Genomic DNA, 22,887 nt, shown 5'->3' with positions numbered 1-22,887 from the left:
GAGAAACTCTTTTGAAATAATAGATATTCCGAAAATATTTTCCAGCTGTATTCACCACATTTTTCCTGCTTCCCAATACAACCCTTCCCCCTGGAAGCAGGTTACTAAGCACACACAGCCAGAAAAAGGCAATGTCATGTGCGATTCAATAAGAACAATTGGAGACAATTGTTTCAACAGGTGAAATGGAATAAGATGCATGTTCATATTTGTTTAGAAATAATCAAACCAGAGGAAGCTTTGCAAACATGTTCTTAGTTCCTATATTTTGATTTGTGCTCTGACTCTACTTCAATAATTACAGTTGGCAATTTGGAAATAAACACTCAGTTCAATTGACAAAGTCAAAATGTTTTTATTTTGCTGAAGTTTAGCAAGTACAGTTTTAACAAAGAAGGTGTACTTTAACTTAATATATGGTAGAACAGAGAAACCATACATATGTTTCTAGTCTCTAACACACTACCACATTTTTTCCCTTAAAAGACAAAAAGCCAAGCTGAAGTGAGCATAGAAAAGCATCAAATATGGTCAAGTTACTTTAGTCATTAGGATTTAGCTCATATTCTTAAATTGGTCAATCAATTGCAAAAACAGAGTTTACGTCATTGCTTTTAAAATGTACACACGTTCTTTCTTTAAAAAAATGTAATATAGATTGAATAACTGCTTCGGTAAACAAAGCTTTGCTGATAAACACAATTGAATTAACTCCATGTTGAATAGTTTCAGAGATAAACTGGAATCACAAGCATCTTCATTTATGTAAAGCCAGCGAAGACCTTTCAGGACGAATAAAACTGTTGTGCCATTGCTAAATAGTAATAGTTACCTCCTTTAAAAAAAAGAAAACAAGTTAGTTTTTCTGAGGAATAATTCTAATACGTACTTTAAAATACTAAACATCTATCTTCACGAACTTAAATGATCTGATGTTACAGGCTTGATTTAATATTGGTAAAATTTAAAATTTCTTAACACTTCTATATGTTAATGTGTCAGTTTTCAAAGATCCTTCAAGTTGCATGCTACAGCTTCTTTTTTTCTTTCCACTGCACTGAAGACATCAAAGACTGAGAAGACTCTTCATAAGCTATGATGACTATTGTTATCTACATTACTTTTCCTTTTGTACAGAATGTTATGTTTGAGATCCATATGGTTTACCAAAACAAGGAAAAAGGAATGTCTGGTTATGATCTAAGGTGATGACAGCTTTGATGAAACATTTCGTTTCCTCTCCCCAGGTTAACTGTCCATGTATACTGCATGAAGGGAGACAAGTTCTGAATATCATTTTAAACACAGTGTTTAGTGAAACTGGTATCTATTTAAATATGGGTAATCAAAAGAATCCATACCATTCTAGAGTTAGAAAATATTTGATGGTGTGGGTAAAAGTTATAGTTGGAAACAATTTCCAAAAACAATTCTACCTCTTTTTTTCCAACTTTCCTCTTTTCCATAGCCATGGCTTATAGCCCCAGTCTCTATCCAGCTACCTCATAAAAATTGGCTTTTGGTGACAAAAGCGGAACAAGGAAAAAAAGTGTGGATGATCAGTACAAATCCATCACCCAGGCTTAAAAAACACTTAAAGTCTATGTTTGTATCATCTTCACATATAAAGGAAAATACATTATCATTGTTGGACTGATATACCTCATCTAAAATATTAATTCAGTCTAGTCAAAGCTTAGCACTGTCAGGAGGAAGACATACCCCTTTAATGTATAAAATCTTTAAAATATTTTTTTTTCTGTGTCAGAGGTATTGCGAGTCAGTGGAATTTTCTGGATAATACCTCAGAACCAAAAATAAAGATGTGGTAAGGTAATAGAAGAATAAAAGAATGTGGTTCTATGTTAGACCACCTGGACGTTCAGACTTCATTAGAGGGCAACCAGGCATTTTGCCTAAGAGCCCATGGAATTCACCTGAACTTTTCCAGGGAAGAAGAAAACAAAGCTTGAATTTGGGGAAACTGTGTAGTAGTCTGTCACCCCAGAGAATTGCTCAGACTCCTTTGCGGTGTCTGAGATTTTTATTCTGATAAAATTCACCAGATAGTTGCTTGTTTTCCAGTCTACCTCGTCCTCTGTATACACAGCCTAAATGTCAAAAGAAAGCTCTTCAACATCAAATAGCAGACACTCATTTTACCAGAATTGAAATTTATACAATATAGTTAAAACTTAAATCATGCAATACAAATTGAGAACATTACAAATTTGAAAACAATGGTAAAAGTAACATCCTGTAAAAAAAAAAAGGTACATAAACACAGTAACAAATGGCAAAAAACAATCACCATCTTCCTTTAGAAAAATGCAGTTTCTGAAAAATCGCCCTCTTTTGTTATGTTTAATTTTTGTCTTTGTTAAAAAAGACAAACATTTGCCCACACCCTTCATTAAATGTGCCAGTTTATAAGGCCTATCAGGAAGTGTTTCCACAGCAGTTCAAAAATCCAAAGAAAAACTAGGCCAGCAGAAGACAGTGTTAATATGAATCAATTTTTCTACTTAGAAAACAATAAGTTGAGATTTCAAAGTGTTAAACTTTTTTCTCCAAATTTAGAGGATAGTAGCAAAATAGATTCTTGTGTAGCATGCTGTACAATGTTGACACAGATTCTGTTACTCTTTTACATATGCCAATACTGTGATCATATGGAAGGAGCCAATATTGACCTGCTAACTGACACTGATCCTTGGAGCAATCTCAAAGTTTGCCACATTTCAATTTCAAAATGCATTTTGCCTATAATATGAGTGATTTATCATTTAGTAGTAGCTGTCAAAGTAAACTCCTAGATAAAACAAAAACATCTGGAACCATAAACAGAGCAGAGCAGTAGCTGAATTTTAATCCAAACCTGGCATGCTCACTTCATTAGGAACAGGAAACAGCTAATTAGTAATTGAATGTTTCATGTTTTTAAAAGGTTTTGTACTTGAGTTCCAAACAGAGATGATCTAATATGCATTGTGGATGTAAACAAGATTAAAGATCAGGAAGAGCAATGAACAAAGCCTCTCCAGAGGAATGTTAGGGAGCTTGGGAACTTACAAGGAGTGACACACACTGACATTTCAGGAGAGCTGGCAGAGTTTATTGCTTTAAGATATATCAGATAAGTAAAAGGGGGATTCAATACACACAAATGTGACCATTTTAAAAATAAAATAGAAGGCCCATACAGTCCCTCGCTTAGCACAGCACTGCCTGACATGGGCATACCCCATGGCACAGGAGTCTGCTGTGTCCTCCTGCATACAGGAGATAAGCCTCTGCTGATAAGTTATCTTTAAAGGGCCACACCTGGTTGTTACAAACTCAAGTAAGTGTGAGACTTGCCTTTTGTGGTATATATCTGAAGCTTAAGAAAAAAAAAAAAAAACTAAAATCAGGCATCACAAAGAAGGCAGGTATGTAGAAAAAGGCCAGAAGAAAATGCACGAGGATTCCTTATAGTTCAACCAAAGTCAATTAACATATATCTATTTTTAAAAAGATATTTATTTTTCAGTAACTTAATTAATTTGAAAATGCTGTTCAATTTCCCCTATAGCTCAATATATCCTGTTTGACTATCAAATAATGAGACGTTTCTGGATGTTATTTTTTAAGTCACACCTCTTTGTTATTCAGTTCAGGTATTTGATATTAATAAAGTTCTAAAAAAATTTTATTTGCTTCGGTCCTTCTCCATAACTGATTTCTAATTTGGCACTATTTCACTGAATTAGGTTAAAGCAACATACCTACTCTACACAGATAGATCTTCTACAGTATGTAGAGAGAACCAGAAGCCTTAGAAAAAATTCCTTCAGAGCATGGAATGACTGGAATGTCACACTGATATGAATTAATGTGATATTTTAAAATGTGTAGGAAAGCTGGGCATTCCAGTAGAAATTGCATGTACTGCCACAGGGAACTGATTATTGGAGAATGGATAAAAACTCAGTTGGACTTTTGCATAGGATGAGTGATACTTCTGTCACATCAGAATTTAGTTCGAGGGCAGATGTAAAAATAACACAATGGATTAGGTTTTGCTTGGTGTAAAGAGGGCACTTTAGGAGGAGAGTTAATTTTTTTGATCACTAGACTACCATTTAGCACATTGGAATACTGCTCTATTAGATTCCTAGGAGGCATGAAAATAATGATGACAAGTATTTGCCACCAGCCTTTGGCCAGGTCTCCATTAAGTAAACAGTTAAAAATATTTGAGGCCATTTCCTGGGCAATTCAAGCCAAATGACCCATTGGGTTCTAACGACTGGAACATCTTAGGCATGTGGCCATGTCTAGACCAGAGGGTGAGCAGTGGAAAATATCCATGATGTGACTGACCCACCATATCTGCCTTTCTCCATTCTTAGGTGTATAGATTTTTCAGTCTGTTTGCTGGTTGATAGCTTAATGAAGAGGAAACAGTATTGGAGATGGAAAGAGAGCAGAAAAAAATAAAAGAGGTATTTTTAGTTGCTTAGGTATGTGTTTTTATCATTGCCTTCTTTACAGTAAGGAATATGCTAGTAGAAAGGTGTTAAATGACTTGCTCCACCATCAACAAATCAAAGGAAGAACTAAGTGTGGTAAAACCTACAAACTAGAGCTCTCCATATTTCCTTAGAGAACTGTACAGGCAACGTGTTTCTTTCAGAAAGGTGATCTCCAAAGCAATGCTAACAAATATGGATCATTTGCACAAATGAATTACCTCCTCACGTTAATGCCTGTTAAATCTCGGGTCAGCCAAATATAAAGCTATTTCATAGTAATCATAGCTTAAAGTGGGTGTGTCTGCATTTTAATTTCTGTCACAGCATTTAGAAATAGAATTTTCTATGTCTTAAAAATTCTTCCACCTACTTACCCCCTAGGATGCTCTCTGGTTTAATGTGATAATGTTTATGAAGCACTATGAACTCCATGGAAGAAAGGGGTTATAGAAGTGTAAAGTATCAAGTTCAATCATCATTATGATTATCCCCTAAACACTTGTGAAGCCCATTCTCTAACACATTTTTCCTGTACGTGCCAGGTTCTAATTAACAGGAATGAACAAATAGTAATAGATGGTTCCATATTTTAAGAATTTGAGTATGAATTTTAAAGAATTACAGCACTAGATAAGCAGGTAACTGCTACAGCACCCTATTCGTGCCTATGATCAGTTGGAGTTCCGGCATCAGTGTTCAGGCTGCACAGAAAAAACAATAAAACCGGTCAAAATTTCATTCCAACAAAGAAAATCCAAAATCTACTTAATGAACTTCACTAAAAACCACAAATTGGCTTTATAGTATTTTGCTGTGCTATATATGTTCAATATTTGAATAAATCTGTGTGTAATAAATGTATTATTTTATTACACATATCCCTAAATCATATATTTATTGATGTGGGCCTCGTTCTATTAAAAACAAAATTATACAAAGGTGAGCAAAACTGTAGATTTACAGTAATTTGAAGCTTAAGCAAATTCTCTGGGTGCGATATTAACAATATAAAAATGGTGTAAATGATATTTCCTAACTCTAAAATATGCTTATGAGCCTCTTGTGCATGTTCTACTGCTTTACAACCTGCAGTGAAATGCATGACTAGCTTAATAAGCAAGCCATTTAAAAAGTTTTTTTTTTCCCCTTCACAGTCTAAAACATGAGTAAAGATCCACACCGTTTTCTCTGAATCAAAATCTTTGTTAATGATTGCAATTTCCTTTCAGGGTGAGATTTCCTTCCCTGACAGGATGTTATTTAAAAGTAACTTCTCACTATTTTTTGAAAACTACCAAGAAACATGTCTATAACATTTTTGAAGGCTTAAATTTAAGTTTAGAAAAAATTACATTTTCTACCCAGAGCTCATATTTCCTTCCAAGTGTTGGGTCACCACTAATTCACTTATATAAACAAAGGGATTTCCTTAAAAACTACTAGGCTTCATCACAGGCATACTTTGAGCTATCAAACCTTTATTTTGGTGGGTAGCTAACTTATTCTTGAACAGATGCCAATATTTTATAAATGATTTCTCCTGCTAAGTATTAAGTTTTATGCTTTCTGTTTTCTTGAAGTTGCCTAATTAGTGATATGTTTCTAATTTTCAAATGGGCATTATGTTATATGGCACTAAATAAGATCACATTTAAAAGATCATGCTTTCCTGACCTGAGTAAGAGAAAGAAAAAAAAAACATGCTGGTTAATGCTCCACTTTAGTCTTAGGTTCAATCCAAATTAAATACGCAATTATTTATATGAAGTTTACTTCAATTGTCAAACATGTTCAGAATGGGACATTCTCAAATCAAATAAGCAACAGTACTGAGGTTAGTTGGGGGTCCAGTTAGATATTAGGACAGTAATATAAATACAGTGCTTCTAATCTGTGAGTAGGAAAAGTAGAACTTTGCAAGATAGGGGCAGATAAATAAAAGTATAGCATTTGATTCGTCTTTCTCTAGAGAAAAGCATTGTTTTAGAGTCATTTTTCAGAAAGGTCTAGTGCTTATTTTTATAATGTAGCACTTATTCAAAAAAAATGGAGGTTTAGTGAAAATAATAACCACTTAACCTTATTAGCCCTAAAAAATTTCGGACTTATACTTTAATCAAAACAAAGACCACTAGAGAATGGACTTGAGGATATGGGGAGGGGGAAAGTTAAGCTGTGACAAAGCGAGGGAGTGGCAAGGACATATATACACTACCAAACGTAAAATAAATAGCTAGTGGGAAGCAGCCCGATAGCACAGGGAGGTCAGCTCGGTGCTTTGTGACCACCTAGAGGGATGGGATAGGGAGGGTGGGAGGGAGGGAGATGTAAGAGGGAAGAGATATGGGAACATATGTATATGTATAACTAATTCACTTTGTCATAAAGCAGAAACTAACACACCACTGTAAGCAATTATACTCCAATAAAGATGTAAAAAAAATTAAAATAAAAAAGAATAAAAATAAAAAAACAAAGACCAGTACAAGTCGATTTTCTTTGCAAATGGTATAATAATGGAGTATCAACCTCTCTCACTTGCATTTAACTCACTTTGTTTTTGTGAATTAATTCTTTAATATACGCTTTTCTCTTTTATTTACTCTCTAGTTCTTGTAAGAAACACCCTAGAAAGGGATATGGCTATCTTCCTATTCTCATATGAGGATAAAATATAAAAATATATTTACCACAACTGTACACAGAAGAACATATGTTTTAGAGATGGTTTTATATATCAATTATATGTCAATTATTTCACCCTTATTAAAATCTACATATACAAACACAAATGTTAACTTCATATGTATTTTATAGGGCATAGTAATAATAATATACTGTATTTATACTTGTCAAAGAGTATGGATCTAACTTATTGACGAGGAGGATTAGGCAAATATTACTATTTTACTAAAATTAAGGGAGAGAGAAATTGAATGACTTCTCAGTGTTAGTTAACTGAGTTAGCCAGTTAGTAACTGAGAAACCTTGACTACTAGACTTCTTCCCACCACTTCATTGTGCTTCCTATAGACCAGTTATAAAACAGCAACGAAAGTGCATGTGTTCAATACACAGACGTGCAAATTTTGAGCTACACTAAGAGCTCTAGAAATATGTGAACTCTACTTTCCAGCTGGGAGGAGAAAGAAAGGGAAAGGAGAATAAATAAAAACTAGTATTCATGGAATGCTATGTTAGGAGCCATACTAAGTCATTCTAAGCACTTATGTCATATGTAGAATGCCATATTCTTTCACTACTTCTTGTTGTAGATGATGTCATGGTAAAAAAGAAGTAAGCTACTTACGTGCTATGTCATTGCTGTAAAAAAATCTAGGGTTGTTATCACCTACCTTCCATAAGTACAGTTACAAAATGGATTTGTAAGGTCAAATTTACTTGAGATTTGTACAGGATGCATATTGGAAATATTTTAATGTAATAATTATTTTTTATTTTTATTATTGAGCTGTAACACAAGTCTTTCATTGGCTGTATGTAATGCAAATATTTCTTCCCAGTCTTTGACTTGTCTTTTGATTTTCTTGACATCTTTGGATGAACAGATTTTAAAATCTTTTATGAAACCCAATTAACAATTTTTCATGGTTAGTGCTTTTTATGTCCTTTCTAAAAAGACTTTGCCTAACCAAAGTTTGCAAAGATACTCTTCTAAGTTTTCTTCTAGAAGCTTTATAGTTTTAGCTTTTGTTTGTTTTCTTGCTTTTTAGGCTGGTTTTAGCTTTTTATTTATTTATTTTTTGGCTGCACCATTTGGCTTGCGGGATCTTAGTTACCTGACCAGGGATCGAACCCGCGCCCCCTACAGTGGAAGCACAGAGTCTTAACCACTGGACCACGAGTAAAATTCTTAATGTAATATTTAAAAGTAGAACTATGTTCTCCTTTTTATAACTTTTAGCTACTCCTTTTGTATGCTGAAATGTTAGAAAAACACTGTAATTTCTCAATTCAAAGTAATCATAAAATGGAATCAAAATATGGAGAAAAATGAAAATGAGAGTAATGGAAAAACATTAAATGTTAATTTGAACAATGTTAAAAATGAACACATCCAACATTTCCCATAGAAGGTTGAAATGCAGTTACCAAGAGATTGTAAGATTTGAGTTGCAGGTTTTGCCTCACTCATTTAATTTTTAAATTTTTTTAATATCTGTATTGGAGTATAATGGCTTTACAATGGTGTGTTAGTTTCTGCTTTATAACAAAGTGAATCAGTTATACATATGCATATATCCCCAGTTCTCTTCCCTCTTGCATCTCCCTCCCTCCCAGCCTCCATATCCCACCCCTCTAGGTGGTCACAAAGGACGGAGCTGATCTCCCTGGCCTCACTCATTTTAAATAGTTACTCACCAATGCTAAGATCAACATGACATTCATTTGTATTGTTTTAAAGAAAATAAGAGCACTTAAATTATGGGAGAATAGGGAAATAAAGAAGAAATGTTTACAAAAAAAATGATGCTTTCTTAAAAGCTAATAGAGGAATTGGTGAAAGCGTTATCCAAATAACCATTTGTATAACTGAGGTAAAGTAGATTCCAACTTAAGTATGTGGATTACTACTGGTGTTAATCTTCAAACATTAAACAAGTAAATCATAAACTTTGTGATTAACAGATTAAGGAATGTCAAGGAGGTCTGTAAAAAATTCTAAACAACGTTTTTCTTTAAATTCACTTTAATTTCCAAAATTGAATGTTATATGGCCATCAAAAATGAGAAAAAAGTTCCTGAGAGCAACAAATAAAACTTTCTAATGGCCTACAGAAAAGAATCCTAGCCTAAAATTAGATAACTGAAAATCTGTTAAGGCCTCATTCCTATAGGGTGATGTGAGTTTAGCCACAAATAGAAAAGTTTCTTTCTACTCCTACTTCAGCTTCTCTACATAGTTTTAAACAGAAAAGAGAGATTGCATTTGTGTAATTTTTGTAAGTATTACCCCAATCTATGCAAAGTTTTAAGGCAGAAGTGATTATTAAATTATAGTGGCTTTAGTCTATTTTGGTTAATTAACTACAAACTGGAGAAGCCTTTCCCCACCCCAGCCCTGCTGCATTGTTTTGCATGGGAGAATATTAAAGTCTAGCTAAATATCCTAGCTAGCTTACTAACTATGAGAGATTTTTACAGATTTGGATTGATAGTAATATTATCAATATGGATTGATAGTGAAAACAATGGGTAAGGGAGTTAAGATTCCTGTGTTTTAGAACCGACTACCAATAGCAAGCCAATTAACTTCTCTTGGGTTATTTTCCTACTTATAAAATAGGGGTTAATTATACCTTTCTTAAATATCACACAGGAATAATCCTGCTAGAGGATGTGTGGATTAAGAATGGGACAGGGCTTCCCTGGTGGCGCAGTGGTTGAGAGTCCGCCTGCCGATGCAGGGGACACGGGTTCGTGCCCCGGTCCGGGAAGATCCCACATGCTGCGGAGCGGCTAGGCCCGTGAGCCATGGCAGCTGAGCCTGCGCATCCGGAGCCTGTGCTCCGCAATGGGAGAGGCCACAACAGTGAGAGGCCCGTGTACCGCAAAAAAAAAAAAAAAAAAAAGAATGGCACAAAGACAAGTTCCTCTTTATGATGGAATATGTTACCAATGAGAGAGCTAGCAGTAAGCCTGGACTTGCAACATTTTATGTAATGGAACAAGAAAACCTAGCCAAATCTAAAAAGAAAAAATCAAAGTCTTCAAAGTGAAGGGAGACTGGGAGGAACTGGGAAGGAAGACATTTTGAATGGATTTATTATTTTGGTTTCTGGATCCAGCCAGGCCTGAATCTATCCTCTGAAGTGTCAGTTAAGTCACCCAATAAATTACCTTTTAAAATTAAGCCCCCCAATAAATAAAAAAGAAAAATAATGGCAAAATCTCACCAGGTTATACAAATATTAGGTATTGTCTTTCTTTTTTCACTGTTCCAATTTTAGAATATCAATTCCTCATTCCAAGAGTGATAAGCATCTTGGCATAGAACCATCTCACATCAACATGTCAGTAATATAATAATTTTATTTTTAAGTGATGTGACAACAGTGGCCTATGATTACAGCCTTCTATGAAAATGCTGTCTGTTTTCTTAATTAAAACAGAGATGTGAAAGTGAAAAATAAAACTAAACTTTTAATTCAAGAAAGGCTTTCCTTTTGCATGTTCCTTAGGTGTATCTGGATTGGTAAGTGGGATAGGGTGACTCTTCCGCTTAAAAAATTGTATTGCATACGTAAAGAGGATGGGGCATAAAGTGACTAAACAGTTATACAAGTTGAGTTAAACAACTCATCCTATACTATAGTCAGAAAGACCTGTTAATGAATTACCCCTGTAGACTCTAAAATGCTTAGTAGCAGAACACCCTATTGTTATTTTGTCTTGCAAGTCTCACTATCTTGCTGTCCCTACAACTACAATTTCATCTATTATGTGAGTGAGATATAGCTAGACTTGTAAGTCTTAGATCTGTAGATGAGATTTTATGTTATCATCATAATTAGCATGACAGCCTTTTAGTCACTGCAAATATTCTTTTAACAATGGGGTGGTAAGTGGTGCAAGCCACTCCATGAAAACCAGGCCCTAAAGTATCAAGTAATGTTTGTCACATCCTCCTAAGAAAGAAATAGAAGCATAATGTGTGCTATAATCTGACAGGTATTTCACAGCAAAAAGGTATGACATGGGCTGGGAGGTACAATCAGTTAAAATAAAGATCCTGTGGAGGATGAAGAAAACGAGAGACAAATACTTCCTGGAATAGAAAGGAAAAAGAATGAGGCCATATAATGAATCTTACAGGAAAAAAAAATGTTGCTGCTTTAGAGAAAGATGCTAGGATTTTTTCTGTGGGGTGTGCGCTACAGCCTTTTCACACTCTATGATGGCAGTTGCAGTAAAGTTTCTTTGGGTAGTAAAAGTCTCCCTCTCTCAAAGGACATATTTATGAGGAAAGAGGACCCACTTCCCACAATCCTTATAATTGCTGGCATGCTATGTATTTCTACTTTATAAGAGAACATTTCTACTTAACACTGGGAATATTATAGTGCCTATGTATATCTTTCAACACAAGACAAGACTTTAAAGGGGAGGGAAATGAATGGTTATGAGGGTAGGGCAGGAAATAGTCTATAGAACCCCTAGAGAAAGATGTAAACCACACTCTGGTGGAAGTTAGGAGAAAAGCCTGTAGAGAAATTCTATCTGTTCTCCTTTTAGTTTTTCTTGTCATATCACATACATGGCAAGAAATCATATGTTGATTTCTCTTTTCCAGTCCCCTTACTTGCCCCTACCATCACTTTCCTTGCTATTTTATCAAATCCTGCAATGACAATCTTAGCCCAAGGGTAATTGTTTTCAATAAATATTGGTATGGCATCTTAAGCTCTTTGGAAAAATGTAGTTTTAGTTATCAAGTGAGCAACAAAGAGAGAAGATAATGAGGTATCAAAGGTCAAGGAAGGATAAACACTGTTCAAATTGATTTTGAGAAAAATGGATAAGAATATACATATTCATATATATTTCATAGTATATATTTAAAATTCTATACTATAAATATATGTATATTAAATTACATTGTAAAATATGTGTTCTTATTAACATAGAGATGTTAAAATTGTGTCTGTTGGGCTTCCCTGGTGGCGCAGTGGTTGGGAGTCCGCCTGCCGATGCAGGGGACGCGGGTTCGTGCCCCGGTCCGGGAAGATCCCACGTGCCGCGGGGTGGCTGGGCCCGTGAGCCATGGCCGCTGGGCCTGCGCGTCCGGAGCCCGTGCTCCGCAACGGGAGAGACCACAGCAGTGAGAGGCCCGCGTACCGCAAAAAAAAAAAAAAAAAATTGTGTCTGTTGCTATTAGAGTCAAATAACACTTTAGTCACTTTGCTTTAATTCTTCAGTGGCATCTTCACCAAATGCTGCATAGATGAGATCATGGATTTTACATATCAGAACGGTAAGTTTATACTCTTTGAATAAGCTCCCACATTTTTTTCTGAACAAAAATGATTCAGAGGGAACAAATGGTTTAATACGTTTATTTTTTACATCAAATTTTGCTTAACTTTGACATGTAGGTTGGATTTCTTATCTACTTCTGGTGTGTTAGTATCAAAAAGAAGGGAAAATTATTCAAGATTCCACCATATATCTGAAAAAATATCAGATGAAAAATATATTCCAGTATTAAACCATTTTGTGTCATTGTCAAGCAGGTAGGCAAAAAAACAAATGTAAAAATGATTCAAAGATATTGACATTCCTCTTGCAAAAGCAGCTCCTAGTGTTTTTGTATTGTTTTGTTTTCTTCCCAAACAAATGCAGTGGCAGAAATGGGAATAATGCGTCATTGTGTGCCCTTGTACTTTATGATGTTATTTCCTCTGAACTTTTTAAAAAATTATTTTATTTTGTTACTAGAAAGTCAGTTCATGAAGGCTGTTATCTGTTTTCTAAAATATAGAAGTTTCATATTCTGGATTTGTTTTGTCTATTATTATTATTAAGATGATGATATCAATTTTCGAAAACTAAAGAAACATGCACTGTACCAGTAGCCCCTAACAATGAAATATAATCATACAAAAGTTAACTAAGGTATAAACATGCAAAAGGAGAAGTCTCCCTGTGATCATAAAATGATGTTATTTTCTGTTCAGCAGTTCATGCTGCTGCTGTTCATGCTAATTAATTAAAGGAGCTGTTGCTGTAATGTGCAAACAGGGAATCTGAGAAACTGAGAGCGCTTTTAGGTCTCCAAGTGAAGTTAAGTCAATCCGGGCACGGGCAATCAAAGGTAATGAAATCACTTGTCAGTGCTAAGCTTGCAAAAACTGTGAAGTTTGACTAGGGAGTAAAAGGATTATAATTAGATTTCCAATAGGATAATAACTAAATGGCAGAATGCAGTAAAGAGAAAATATTACTTTGTTAGCTAATGGTACTGCTGTTCGGTTTTAGTTTTTATCAGCTCACTTGTTGTTGTGCTAATTTAATTTGTTTTTATCAGCAAAAATGCACTACGCAAATGGTACTTGAATGTCATTTGCAAAAATCATTGATCTGAAGGTACACTTAATGACACCTGGTATGTTTATTTTATGTGAAACGGAGATTGGTTGATAAGATGGTTGATGTTCTGTCTTGTGGGCCCCTAACTGAGTTATGGGAATCTGTGTGGGAGGATATTAGTGTATATCCTTCACTGCCAGCAATAGTGGACACCGCTATCAGAGTGGGTGTGTATTCATTTTTTAATCACCTTAAAATATACAGGAGGAGTTGCTATCATAGACTGCTAAAATATAAGGGATACAGAAACCCTTTTATCAGAAAGTGATCTATGCATGATACCTTGTCTGTCAAACATTCAAAGCATAAAAGACATAAAATAACTAAGCTGAAGAGATTTAGAATACATATAAGAATCCTAGTACATGGGCAGTTTGTGGAAATTATCATAAAACTATATATGAGTTGTTTTTTTTTTAGTTATTTTACTATTTATTTACTTATTTGGCTGCACCACGTGACATGTGGGATCTTTGTTCCCTGACTAGGGATCAAACCTGCACCCGTTGCATTGGGAACACGGAGTCTTAACCACTGGACCTCCAGCGAAGGCTCCTATATATGACTTTATTACTTCTAATGATGGTCAAGCAACATTCTTCCAAGTCCTCTTAAGGAAATGTCACAAAACGACTAACTGAATTTCAGAGAAAAAGCACTAAGAGAATAATAGATTTCTATCCAGCAGAGCTATTGACAATAGGATAAGACTTCACTGATGCTGGAATTGTTTGTTGTGATGAAGATGAGTTGTGGAAATGACATTGGATTGGCATGCATGAATTGAACCTCACAAACAATGCTGGGAAATAATCTTCCAAGTTAAAAAATGGGTAATTGAGGGAAGTGAAAAAGATGAAAACAGTATCAAAATATGTCACAAAAGAAAGGAACGATAACACACAAGAGCAAAATTATTAGGCAGAATGGAAAAATAATGGTTAAGCTTGCATTTTGTTTTCCAAGCATAATACATTTTCTTTAGTTCATAGGTACATATAAAAGTAATCTTTCAATTCTGAACATCTTAAACAAAAAAGTAATATTATTGAGATTTTTTTTTGGTAATTATTTGAATTGATTGATTTGATGAATTATATTTAACTCTGATAATATTTTCTGGCACCTATTCCCCTGGAATAGAATAAATTGGTTTTGCTCATAAAATAATTTCTTTTAGATATTAAATTGTGACTCTACTCTCATATTAATAAAAGGAATTTACTCTAGTTTTTCATAAATTGATGATAGGAACTTTATCATTTACCATGCTTAAATGCTGTTCTAAGAGATGTGGGAATGTGTACTTTTTCATTTTTACCACTTTTATCAAGAATACTATTTAACATAACCTAAAAGACAGACAGTTAGTAAGAATTATTAACCCACCATACTTTACCATATATTGAAAATATTAACCACAAATTCTAGACAATTTGATTTGTAATTTGAAAAAATATATATAAAAGTTAATCCCCTTGCTTTAAAATATGTTCCATCTCAATCCTTTTAAAGGTAGAGCTAATTCTCTCCTGTTTACCCAGTAAAAACTAGGAAAGCTTATTAAAAGTATGCTCACTGAAAACAAATATTAAATGTGTCCTCTCCTAATCACAAATTAATATGCAAAAGCCATTCTTTGGAGACTCCATTAAAATAAAAAACTGAGCCAAATAGTGAATCTAGCTTTTCCTTATATCACCTAACTGACTTTCCATGGATAAGTTATCTGTTGTTTGTTGCATGGAAATGAAGCAACAACTTTAGGACAGTTCAAAAATTTATATTTATCTCAGAGTTAGAAAGTTAGTAGAAAGATGTTACTACTGTGAACTAAAAGAATTTTATATATATATATATATATATATATATATATATATATATATACACATATATATATATATTAAACAAACAGCAATAAATTGGGAGTATAGGATTAAAGGATAATGAAGGATAATTAAAGGAAAAAAAAGATACAACCCAGTGATGGTTTACCTCTTACAGTTACAAAGCTGCCCTTACATCCCACAAAGAAAGGTTCAATCAAGCTCAATGCTCCTTAAAGACTGGGTCTATATGTGTGTGTCACAGATTCAGAAGGGATCAAATGCTTCAGACTTGTTCAACCCTACCTTAGATCTGTGGTGGCAACCACAACTAGTGGGGCTTTATTTATATGTTTCACTGTGGTGTACTGATTGGATAAACACTGAGTCCCATCCAAACTGGCTTTGCTCACACAAACAGAGCCTTTAAGTTGAGGGAAGAAAGCAGGTAAGCAAAAGAGGGATAAGAAACAGCAAAAGCTTTATTGAGTGAGCTACACATGCATGCTTTCACAAAAGTTAATGCATTAGTTAGTTCTATCCAGCTGCAGCAGAATCAGGCATTACCAGAAGATCCATGATCTCTAACACTCCTGGTTTTGCAAAGATGATGTGCAAAACTACCTGAGTCAAGATTTCTAAATTTTCTGAAGTTGCCGTACAAAATGGTGACCCACAGATGAACCCACATGGATCTTTTGGTCACATCCAGTTCTGTTGCCTTCATAGATATCTGTCATTACACCGTGAAAAGGCACTGATTAGTTAAACATCCAGCAGGCAACCTTTCTATGGTTGTCTTCTTTTTTGAAAGTTAGGAAATCGTTTTCTCATGGAGATCCTTTTCTTTTTTATTAGAGTGAGACATGAATGTGAAAATAAATGTAATCTGCATACAGAGGGCTAGAAAACTGCATTAGAAAGACACTGAAAATCTCCAGTGGTCAATTTTTATTTTTAGCTGTCTTTGCGCTCCAATGAGACTATATTGATTTTTTCCCCTATTTTCTTACTACTAAATACTTTTAAAAATATTATAAAGGATCTAAACAGTTGTGGGAACCCTGTAAATTATGTATTACAAGTCCTGCTCTTATTTTCATATTTAGTTGGTTTCAAAAAGTATCTAAAATTAGCATCAGGACTTAAATATTGATAAAAATGTTGCCTAGAATACTTTGCAAATATTGATAGGTTACGATTATTCTACCTGTGTCATTTACAAACAGTAAAGTAGTAAGATTTAAAAAGCATATTATTTTATACTTCTGAAAGGTAAATTATATTCACATTTTGCATTTTTAGAATATGCCTAACATATAAATGTACATCCTTTTAATGGATAAACATACAAGAAATTTGCTCACATTGTGTATGTAAAATTATTAGTCTCTAAATACATAGTCTCAATAAACACTGCAAACTTTTTCCTCTATCATGAAGTAAGAAAGTTAAACTTATTTATTTATTTTCCTTATATGAAAAGTATCAACATAGGAGCTTATCCCCTTCCCACCCCCAGGGGTCACATATTAAGCAGTTACAGAAAGAAGTACACTGTTTACTGTACCTTGCATAGAAGTACTATCATGAGGATTTCCACTGTTTTCTATTTCAATATCTGGAATCCCAGTATCTGAAAGAAGTGACATTCAATATTAAGGTACATTTCTATTTTTCCTGATTCCATTTAAAGTGAAAACTCTGTTCACCACTGCTTTGGTCCTATAGATAACATGAGACTTTGCGTGGCATTTTGTTTTTGTTTTTTGTATGTCTATATGTTTTTAATGGTAGGAGGGAGAATTATAAACCATAGCTGAATTTTACAATTGGGCATATATTTCCAGGTATATAGTAAATACTTCTTTATTCATTTTACACTCTAAAGATAAAACTCAGGAAAATAATCTGTCCATAAAACCCCCTCAGACTATCAGGTAACATGCCCTGACTGTGGAATTAAAAAAAAAATAATATAATTGCATAAGTAGAAGTGCCCCATCCTTATGGTATATTTTCTACTTGTAAAATGTGATAGATGATGAGATTATCTCTATGGTAAATGCACATGAACACCAAAACACAGGCTATTATTTGTGGTCTTTATTTAGTACTGGTCCTAGGGGCCAAGAGATACATGAATTGTTTCAAAAAAAGTTGAGAAAAAGAAACAAAGAGTTGGGTTTTTTATTTTCAATTTTAAATATGAAATGTGTTATCTAAAAGTTATTCATATACATGAAGCATAGCTTAATATGGCCATTTCTATATATATACATTTGCTCAGACACCCTTGGGTAATGTGATAACAGACACCCATTAATCATCCATCAAGGACTGATGTGAGAAAGAAATGATTTGACTACAAGTTACCCATCATACTGTAGAAACAGCTGCTTTTCCTTTATAACAGAGAACACTGGAGCTAGAGTGGAATTCACATATGGGTGGATTTCAAAAACGTAAAAAGAAAAATGACAAACCTCCTCAGAACTACATGTTCAGAGCCTCAAATAATTAGAGTGCATAGCATGTTGGCCCCATTGCTGGCTCCCACTGTCTAAGATGTTCCTCAGTATGAGATATTGATGTATTATTATTTATCTTCTCTCTTCTGTGTCTCAATGAGGCATGGCTGTCATGAGCTAACAATCTACCTCTTCATTTCTATCGATTGTGAGGACAATGATCCAAGACAGTCACAGTAAAAAGGGAACTGAACTTTTGGAAAGGTAAAAATACGATTGAACATTGTACAGTATTCTCTATTCATTCTTAGCATGGGACACTTGAAGCAACCCCCTTTTAGTTCATGTGTGTGTCATATTAGCTATGGAGTATGTGTATTCACGTGTATAATATTCTTAGGCTCATCCCTGTTATGTACACATATCAGTTAGATATACCAGCTGTTAACGTGCTCTGAAAGAAAAATTTGAATAGCCTATGAAATGAAATTATTTTGTGAGGTTTCATCATTTAAAATGGAATCAGAAAAGTTTGGAATTAAGAGATTTCATGACAGAAGCACCTCTTCTCACAGGAGCTCCAGGAATTTACTTAGAACATTCATTTTCAACCAGGCACTCTTTAAGCCCTCATCACTGATGCAATCTGCATTAAAGGAACCAGCATTCTAAAGCTCATTAAAATAAAGTACACCAAACATCAGCATATTTTAACACGAATGGACCTAAAACACTTACATTTTAAGTGCAGGGAAGTCATCAATATTACTTCTTCTGCAAAAAGCAGCAGGATTTCCTGTTCCTAGACTATTTATATCTCCCAGAATAGGGCTTATTTTGACAGATTTAATTAATGAACTAAAGCACTTGGCCTCAAATCGATTTTTTAATTACTGTATTCCTGGACAAAGCTTCTCCCTCACTCACTCCTTCCCTCTTCCTTTCCCTCTCCCCCTCTCCCTCCTGGCTCTCTCCCCCTCTCCCTCCCTGGCTCTCTCCCTCTCTCTGCTTTGTGTACCTTGAGTGTGAAGGTGAAATACAGACATTACCTTTCAACATCCTCAATCCACTGTCACTAGTAGTAGCTTGCTTAAGTGCTTGCTCCACTTGCTCCCTTCGCTTTGATTCAAATTCTAAGGCTTCTTGTAGTTTCCTCTTTGCTTTTTTCTCCTTCTTCAGGCGCTTTTGCATGGTAGCTAAAATATAGAAAGGAAAATAGTTTGCAAAGGCTTAGTCATTGAAATCAGTTTGCCGGTTTTGATGAATTATAAACCATAGATACAGTTTCAGAGAGATATATAAATGTATGAGTCAACATAAGATTAGATTCTTTTGATTCCGATTAACATTAGACTCAACCAAAGAGTATTCAATCACGCAACCAACTTATTTTTGCTTTCACATCTCCAGTAAGTATGCTCTATAATACACATGTATTTTTATGGTGGTGGTGGTAGTGGTGGAAGATTGTTTTCTACTTTGACTACAGGAATTTAGTGATAGCATGAAATATTTTATAAATTGATTAAGAAAAATATTCTTATTATTCATCAGGTTATTCCTATACATATTTCAAAACACAGAATATCTAAAGATATTTATTGAGTTTCAAAATATGGTATGTCTTTAAACACTCCCGAACATTCTATGAGGTCACCATCACTCTGATACCAAAACAAGACAAAGATGTCACAAAAAAGAAACAGGCCAATATCACTGATGAACATAGATGTAAAAGTCCTCAACAAAATACTAGCAAACAGGATCCAACAGCACATTAAAAGGATCATACACCATGATCAAGGGGGGTTTATTCCAGGAATGCAAGGATTCTTCAATATATGGAAATCAATCAATGTGATACTAACAAATTGAAGAATAAAAACCATATGATAATCTCAATAGATGCAGAAAAAATTTTTGACAAAATTCAGCACCCATTTATGATAAAAACTCTCCAGAAAGTAGGCATAGAGGGAAGCTACCTCAACATAATAAAAGCAATATATGACAAACCCACAGCCAACTTCCTTCTCATTGGTGAAAAACTGAAAGCACTTCCTCTAAGATCAGGAACAACACAAGGGTGCTCACTCCACCACTATTATTCAACATAGTTTTCAAAGTTTTAGCCACTGCAATCAGAGAAGGAAAAGAAATAAAAGGAATCCAAACTTGGAAAGAAGAAGTAAAACTGTCACTACTTGCAGATGGCATGATACTATGCATAGAAAATCCTGAAGATGCTACCAGAAAACTACTAGAGCAAATCAATGAATTTAGTAAAGTAGCAGGATACAAAATTAATGCACAGAAATCTCTTGCATTCCTATACACTAACAATGAAAAATCAAAAATAGAAATTAAGGAAACATTCCCATTTACCATTGCAATACAAATAATAGAATACATAGGAATAAACCTACCTAAGGAGTCAAAAGACCTGTATGCAGAAAACTGTACAACACTGGTGAAAGAAATCAAAGACAATACAAAAAGATGAAGAGATAAACCATGCTCTTGGATTGGAAGAATCAACACTGTGAAAATGACTGTGGTACTGAAACCAATCTACAGATTCAATGCAATCCATATCAAATTACCAATGGCATTTTCACAGAACTAGAACAAAACAATCTCACAATTTGTATGGAAACACAAAAGACCCTGAAGAGCCAATGGAACTGGAGGAATCAGGCTCCCTGACTTCAGACTATATGACAAGGCTACAATAATCAAAACAGTATGGTACTGGCACAAAAACAGAAATATAGATCAATGGAAAAGGATAGAAAGCCCAGAGGTAAACCCACAGACATATGATCACCTTATCTTTGATAAAAGAGGCAAGAATATACAATGGAAGAATGACAGCCTCTTCAATAAGTGGTGCTGAGAAAACTGGACAGCTACATGTAAAAGAATGAAATTAAAACACTTCTTAACACCATACACAAAAATAAACTCAAAATGGATTAAAGACCTAAATGTAAGGTCAAACACTATCAAACTCTTTGAGGAAAACGCAGGCAGAACACTCTATGACATAGATCACAGCAAGATCCTTTCTGACCCACCTCCTAGAGTAAGAGACAAAAATAAACAAATGGGACCTCATGAAACTTAAAAGCTTTTGCACAGCAAAGGAAAACATAAATAAGATGAAAAGACAACTCAGAATGGGAGAAAATATTTGCAAATGAAGCAACTGACAATGGATTAATCTCCAAAATAAACAAGCAGCTCATGCAGCTCAATATTGAGAAAACAAACAACCCAATCAAAAATGGGTGGAAGACCTAAACAGACATTTCTCCAAAGAAGACATATAGATTGCCAACAAACACATGACAAGATGCTCAACATCACTAATCATTAGAGAAATACAAATCAAAACCACAATGAGTTATCCTCTCACATGAGTCAGAATGGCCATGATCAAAAAATCTACAAACAATAAATGCTGGAGAGGGTGTGGAGAAAAGGGAGCACTTCTGCAATGTTGGTGGGAATGTAAATTGATACAGTCACTATGGAGAACAGTATGGAGGTTTCTTAAAAAACTAAAAATAGAACTACCATGTGACCCAGCAATCCCACTACTGGGCATATACCCTGAGAAAACCATAATTCAAAAGGACACATGTACCACAATGTTCATCGCAGCACTATTTACAATAGCCAGGAAATGGCAGCAACCTAAATGTCCGACAGATGAATGGATAAAGAAAATGTGACACATGTATACAGTGGAATATTACTCTGCCATAAAAAGGAACGAAATTGAGTTATTTGTAATGAGGTGGATTGATGTAGAGTCTGTCATACAGAGTGAGGTAAGTCAGAAAGAGAAAAACAAATACAGTATGCTAACACATATATATGGAATCTAAAAAAACAGTACTGATGAACCTAGTGGCAGGGCAGGAATAAGCCACAGATGTAGGCAACATACTTGAGGACACAGGGGGAGAAGTGGAAGCTGAGATGAAGTAAGAGAGTAGCACTGACATATATACACTACCAAGTGTAAAATGGATGGGTAGTGGGAAGCTGCTACATAGAACAAGGAGATCAGCTCACTGGTTTGTGATGACTTATAGGGGTGGGGTAGGGAGGGTGGGAGGGAGTCTCAAGAGATAGGGGATATGGGGATATATGTATACATATAGCTGATTCACTTTGTTGTACAGCAGAAACTAACACAACATTGTAAAGCATTTATCCACCAATAAAGATGAAAATAAAAAAGATGTATGGAAGAAAAAGAAAAAACATGGTATGTCTTTTAAAACTTACAGTGTCAAGGGTCTCTTTATTTGAGATGTTACCAGTTTTTAGGGCAAATATCTATCTCTTTAAATATATGCACATATCATCAAACTCTGTCTCTCTCCATATATTTATATTTGAATCTATCTCTACATTTTAAAGAGAATAACTTTCAGCAATGATTATGTTAAGCAATCTGTAAAGGCACAACAACATTTCTTTCATAAACAGAAAAGGTAATGAAGAGGTAAAAACAATTATAACTCAACTCTCAAGGCCTTATGTCTTAACTAGAAACTTTAACTGCCCTAATGTATGATTGTTACTATTCTCTGAAACCTTGAAATCTGTGATAATTTCTCAAACAGAATTGCTGGGCTCCAGCAATATAGTGGTTCATTGCAGGGTTCTAAGCAGACCGACCTTCACATTCTTCCTAAATTAGTTGTAAAAATTTAAGATATTGATATTAGGACAATAGAAAAATATTCAAGGAACATTAAACAAAATTATAAATTATATGACATTTAAAAAATCTTAAAATTATTCAAATACAATTAAAATATTTTGATTGCACTAAAGTGAATATGATGCTAATTTGAGTTTCAGTTGTATTTATCTCACAGTTCAATGTCTTTTCATATAAATGACCTTCAGCAACTTGAAGAGAGTTATTTACTCATCTAAATT

General features: G+C 34.5%; 1 protein-coding gene across 1 annotated transcript in view; it reads right to left on the bottom strand.

Annotated features, from left to right (window-relative positions):
• Positions 1-343: 343 nt before the first annotated feature.
• Positions 344-22,887, bottom strand: part of DACH2 (dachshund family transcription factor 2) — a 644,364-nt gene continuing 621,820 nt past the window's right edge. The window contains exons 11-13 of the mRNA XM_027086062.1: positions 18,975-19,121; positions 17,025-17,090; positions 344-835 (exon numbers count right to left, since the gene is read on the bottom strand). Of these exons, the coding sequence (XP_026941863.1) occupies positions 786-835; positions 17,025-17,090; positions 18,975-19,121 (263 nt within the window). The 3' untranslated portion in view covers positions 344-785. The remainder of the gene's footprint in view (positions 836-17,024; positions 17,091-18,974; positions 19,122-22,887) is intronic.

This window comes from Aethalodelphis obliquidens, unplaced genomic scaffold (genome assembly GCF_003676395.1).
Source record: "Aethalodelphis obliquidens isolate GAN/ISIS:26980383/991018 unplaced genomic scaffold, ASM367639v1 scaffold54, whole genome shotgun sequence".
Classification (NCBI taxonomy): Eukaryota; Metazoa; Chordata; class Mammalia; order Artiodactyla; family Delphinidae; genus Aethalodelphis; species Aethalodelphis obliquidens.
The sequence above is the reverse complement of the archived record's forward strand: the minus strand, read 5'-3'. Positions and strand labels throughout refer to the sequence as shown.